General features: G+C 43.6%; 1 protein-coding gene across 1 annotated transcript in view; it reads right to left on the minus strand.

Annotated features, from left to right (window-relative positions):
* The window catches only part of RB1 (RB transcriptional corepressor 1), a 180,083-nt gene that overhangs the window by 15,381 nt on the left and 158,702 nt on the right, over window positions 1-6,000 (minus strand). The window contains exons 16-17 of the mRNA XM_017873723.1: window positions 3,953-4,098; window positions 469-614 (exon numbers count right to left, since the gene is read on the minus strand). Coding sequence (XP_017729212.1) covers window positions 469-614; window positions 3,953-4,098 — 292 coding nt within the window. The remainder of the gene's footprint in view (window positions 1-468; window positions 615-3,952; window positions 4,099-6,000) is intronic.

Below are 6,000 nucleotides of genomic sequence, written 5' to 3' on the forward strand. Positions count from 1 at the left end.
AAAATGTAAATTGTAGCCAAAAAATGAACATATATTAAGTCTAATAAATTGATCTAGTTTCTCATCTGAATCTAATATTTTCTTTAGAAATCACTTAACAAGACTGGGTGCTGTGGCTCAAGCCTGTAATCCCAACACTTTGGGAGGCCGTAGGCAAATGGATCACCTGAGGTCAGAAGTTCGAGACCAGCCTGGCCAACATGGTGAAAACCTGTCTCTACTAAAATACAAAATTAACCAGGCGTGGTGGTACACGCCTGTAATCCTAGCTACTTGGGAGGCTGAGGCAGGAGAATCACTTGAACCTGGGAGATGGAGGTTGCAGTGAGCTGAGATTGCACCACTGCACTCCAGCCTGGGCAACAGAGGGAGACTCCATCTCAAAAAAAAAAAAAAGAAAGAAAAAAGTAAGACATCAGTTAACAAGTAAGTAGGGAGGAGAGAAGGTGAAGTGCTTGATTTTCTTACTTGGTCCAAATGCCTGTCTCTCATGAGTTCATACTCATTCTGCAGCGTGTGCTGGAAAAGGGTCCAGATGATGTGTTCTAGTTCTGGGTGTTCAGATAGAAGGCGTTCACATAGTGTATTTAGCCGGAGATAAGCTAGCCGATACACTGTGGGGATAAGAAGAATTAGTCATTTTTACTGTTCATTTTGAATTACAAGTAGATTTTGTTCAAATCATGAATTGCTCTGATTATAAGGCTGTTAAGTCTAGCATTTTAAACAAAAACCTCATTTCTGCCCCACTCTTCACCCCCCCCCGGCCCCGACCCGAGAACACGTTTACTGGTTTATTATGAAGGATATTACAAGGGTTGGATCAAATGAAGAGGGGCAAGGCATGTGAGAAGGGGCATGGAATTTCCTTGCCCTCCCCAGGCATGCTTTTCTCCAGGAACCTCCAGCTGGGCAGATATCCAGACGCTCCCAGAACCAGGTCCTTTTGAGTTTTTATGGAGGCTTCATTATGTAGGCATGAGTTTTTTTTGTTTTTTTTTTTTTAAATAGGTGTTTGGGGGAACAGGCGGTGTTTGGTTACATGAATAAGTTCTTTAGTGGTGATGTTTTAAGATTTTTCTACCACTATTTTCCTTAAAATAACTGATTCCTTGTGTTAGCACAGTTCTAGGTACATATAAGGCAGAATGATACATGCTGAATTAACTAGTATGGCATGAAATTAGGGCAGAGGTGGGAAGTAGTGGAGGAAAGGTCATAAGACACTGTAAAATTAGGCCAACCCAGTAGGGCTTGTTTCAATTCCATTAATAATCACTCACCATTGGTCATTCCCACTATCAATATTAAAGGGGAACAATCTTTTTTAAAATTATATAATTGCTAATGTCTATGAATTTTTCCAGTCCTAAACCACACATTTCTCTATAAAATACCAATGGAGGATACTCTGTTGAAAAATGGTAAACTTGTAGATTACCTAAGTGTAAAATGACTGCAATATGTAATTTATTTAGTCTATAAAAACTACTGAGAATGCAAATTTGGCAAAAAGGAATCCATAAAATTGAATTTTCCTTCATCTACTTTAAATATCATATAGACCCTTTATATGTCTCTTTCAATGACTTGCATAAGCTAATTTGAAATTTTTAAAGCTAACAATTTATCTCAGTGGTGTTAAACTTTAGCATACATCAGACTTAGCTGGAGGATTGTTAAAACAAGGTTTTGGGGGCCCTATCTTAGAGTTTCTGATTGAGCGGGTCTAGGTTGGAGCCCCAGAATTCTCATTTCTACAATTTCCAGGTGATGTGGCTTCTGCTGGTTGGGAATGACACTTTGAAATCCACTGCTCTAACCTAAGGATAATATCTGACAATATGCCTGTAAAGCTCAGCATAATTCTTACTTGAATAAAATCAGGAAAAAGATTATCATGGAGGAACATGACCTTTTACTGTCTTTCAAAGAGCTCCAAGTGGGTGTACAGTAGGAAGTATATACGTGTGCACAGACACTCAAATCAACCTCCCCACCCCACAATATATATACACACTCAGAGAATGCTACATGACCTGGTTACTGGCCTTCTTAAAGGTCCTGAAAATATCCACTAAATGTGTCTGCAGTAGGCAACAACACACTACTTTTGTATGTACATCACACCCGCTGCAGCAGGGAGGCATGGATGGGGCGGCATGCTCCAGGAAGCCCGGGGGAGCCGGGGACAAGTAGGAACCCTGCCCCTTCCGAGTAGGGACAGGAGCTCCCCAGTGCTTCTGCAGCTGCCCAAGCCACCGCTGCGGACCCAGGCATCCCTGTGCTCTCAGGGCTGGGGAGCAGGTGGGAGTCCCACCCTCCCCGGTGCAGCTGCAGCTACCCAAACCGTGGCTGTGGACCCAGGCATCTCTGTACTCTTGGGGACCCGGGAAGGCACCCCCTCACCGCCACCGCCACCGCCACCGCCACCGCCCTCGCAGGCTCAGAAGTGTCTGCTCCCACTGCCTGGTTTCTCCCTGCTGCCAGCGCCCACTCCAATCTCGGAGCAAAGTCAGGGCTGAGCCTGGGTGCTGTCGCAGCCCAGCCGGGTATGTGCACGCTCAAGGCAGCGCTGACACACCAGCCCCCTGCCGCCTCAGCCCTCTCCAGACTTTGGGCGCTGACAAGCACGGGGGAAGCCGAAGCGGGGGCTGAGGGCAGCTTGGCACTGGCCTGCAGGTGCCCCTTGGCGCATGGATGGCGGCAGGAGGCAGATGGGCCTCCTGTTGAGGCCCTACCTTCAGGCCAGGGAGTGCCTGAAGGCTAGGGGTGGGAGGTGCCAGTCCCACAGACCGGAGTGAGGACTTGTGGTACCTTTTCTGGGCCCACTAGTGGCCGCCCATGGACCAATCGGTACGTACTTTCTCCCCACTGAGGTCCACAGAAGCCCGAGGCTCAGCTAGAGCAGAGCAGAGGATGGAGACGATGGGACAACTAGCTGCAGAGAGGAGCTACCCTCTCTACTGATAGCTGAACACTTGTCAGCACGAGCAGCTGCAGAGAGGAGTTACCCTTTCTGCTGAGAACTGAACACTTGTTGGGACGACCTGCCTGCAGAGAGGAGCTACCTTCTCTGCTAGGAGCTGAACACTCATCGGGACATTGTGGTTACAGAAAGGAGCTGCCCACTGTGGGTCTTCTTTAAGCTGCTCTATTGCTCAATAAATCTCCCCTTCATCTTGCTCACCCTCCACTTGTCTGTGTACCTCATTCTTCCTGGTTGCAGGACAAGAACTCAGGACCCACCAAATGGTGAGGCAAAAAGGACTGTAACACAAACAGGGCTGAAACATGCCCCTTGCTCACCATGTTGTGGATAAAGAGAAGAGCTGCGGCCCTTTGGGGAGCCCAGAATTGGGAGCTCCCTGAGCCAGGGCTGTGACTCCCTCTTTGGGGCCATGTGGTTTCTGGCATCTCCAAGCTTCTGGGGGCCACTTTATTGTTCCCTGATGCCAGCTGTGGAAACTGCTTGTGGTGCGTCTGGTCCAGCTGCAGCCTTACAGACAGCCAGCATCTGTGCCAGCACCTGCCTGCCCTGCTGCAGGAGCCAGTATTTCTGACTGTGTGCAATGGCCAGACCTCATGCTTGCTCACACACCCCTCTCTGTTCCACGTCTGACTTGCTCCTGGCTGGCATGGGACCCAGGCCGGTAGTGTGACCCAAGTGCAGCCTGTCAGGCCAAGGGGGTGAAATGAGCCCAGTGGGCCCGAGCAAAACTCGGTCAAAGGCGCCACCGGCCACAGAGGTTTCCGGCCAGAAAAACGACTCTGTGAATAGTCAGGAAAGATCTTACAACATTATCATTTCCATTTTATAAATGAGGAAACTGAGCCACAGAGATATTAAGTGACTTGCCCAGTAATGTACCTAGAAAATAGAAGAAACATGATTTGAACCCAGTCAGCCTAGTTTCAGAGTCTATGCTCTTGAAAAGAATCATCTACTAACCTTTTTTATAAAACAGTGAAAGAGAGGTAGATTTCAATGGCTTCTGGGTCTGGAAGGCTGAGGTTGTTTGTGTCTCTGCATTTGCAGTAGAATTTACACGTGTAGTTGAACCTTTTTTCTTTGGAGATCTTACAGGAGAAAGATACCTAGAAATATTTAAAAGAAAAGTCTTCATTTGAAGTTGGCTAAGAATCACAGACTATACACACACTTCAAAGTTGTATACCCAGATACATCTTGTCTATTTAATTGGTATTGTATATCGAATTCACTGAGCAGACTACTTAAATGCAAGCTAGGAAAGATATATTAATAGGAAAACTGCTTGTCATCATCATATCTAACTCTATTTTAATAAATGGCTTTTCCTGGGGATTGCTGCCTTATTAGAAAAAATAGCTATATATGTATAATGTACAATTTTAATAATTATAGTGGGATTGAGACCATAAGATGATTCCAGCTAAAAAAAAAGTATTGATATTAAATAGTGTTACCTTGTTTTTGTGATTCTCCCAAAAACTTTTTTAGTTGTAACTAAATACGGTGATAACTTAGATATGGTTCATATCTAAGATTTCAGTTACACACACAGATTTATACACACCTAAATCACACAGTACAGAATTCTATGAATTAATACTTCAAATAACATTATTCAGACAGATTTACAGCTGTATACTAAATATGTCAGGCATAACTCAAGGCAGGGATATTAGCAAATATTATCATTCTGTGCTGCCCCCTATTTAACAGAATAATCTAGATCTACTTTCTGATTTTCTTTTGGTAGTTTGCAAACAAACTTATTTTTAAGGACATAAATTTTAAGCACAAAGGAACAGGAAGTAGAATTTGTACCTTACTATGGATGTTTCTACAACATGTAGTATATTAACTAGTACACTAAGAAAAGCAACTCATTATCACAATGATTTTAGAAGGACCAGTGTCTGGTCTATTTTCCACTTTGGATTTTCATTCAGTTTACTGACAGTATTATAAACTGGCTTAACTTGGGCAAAGTTAGTCTCTGAAGTTCTAGGTGTAAATATCCAATTACCTACCAGATATAACTACTTGAATCTCAGACTTAATAAGAACAAAGCAGAGCTCTAGATTTATTTTCCCATCTCAAAGAATAGTTCCACATTACATCTAGTGTCTTAAGTCAAAAATCTAGGAGTTATTTTAATTTCTCCATTTTCCAAATTCCTGAAATCCAATGTAAAACCAATGTAAAACCTATTAATTTATCTCTAAATACACCCCAGATCTCTCCATTTCTATTTCTAATACCATACCTTAGACCAAGTCACCTACATCCCTCATCTGAACTACAGAAATAGTCTCCAAACTGGTCTCCTCGCTTTCTGCCTTGCCCTGTCCCTTTCTTTCCTCCAAACCCACCTGTACTTCAGATAGCAGCCAGAGAGTGGACCTTTAAAAATACAAATTATAGCAAGCTGCATTTCTGCTTCAATGGCTTCCCACTTCCCTTATAGAATCCAAACTCCTTACTATGGCCTGTGGGACCTACCAGATCCACCCCAGCTTGGCTCTTCACTCTCATCTTGCACCATTCTCCTCTTCCAATACCCCAGCCACACTAGGATTTCTTTCTTTCTGTTCCTAAATCCAACTAAGTTTGATCTGCCCTACAGCCACTGCACTTGCTGTTTGTTCTGCCTGGAATGCACATCATGAAGATTTTTGCCTGGCCAGCATCAGATTGCCCTTCAGGTGTCAGGTCAAAATATCACTTTTTCAGAGAAAGGAAAGTATCACTAAATATTCTATCACCCTCTCCATTTCTCTCTTTCACAACACTCTGTTTATCTCCTTTATAGCACTTATTATACTCTAAAATCATCTTACATCTTGGTTTACTTGTTCACTGCCTGTGTTTCTCCTCCAGAATGTAAGCTCTATGAGGGGAAGGACCCAGGCCATCTTACTTCTGTATTCCCAGTGCCTACACCACTTCCTGGCAGTTAACAGATGACTGCTTCTTGAATTTAAACAAAAAAAAAAAAAAAAAAAAAAAA

This window comes from Rhinopithecus bieti, unplaced genomic scaffold, assembly GCF_001698545.2.
Source record: "Rhinopithecus bieti isolate Rb0 unplaced genomic scaffold, ASM169854v2 scaffold_7398, whole genome shotgun sequence".
NCBI classification, from domain to species: Eukaryota; Metazoa; Chordata; class Mammalia; order Primates; family Cercopithecidae; genus Rhinopithecus; species Rhinopithecus bieti.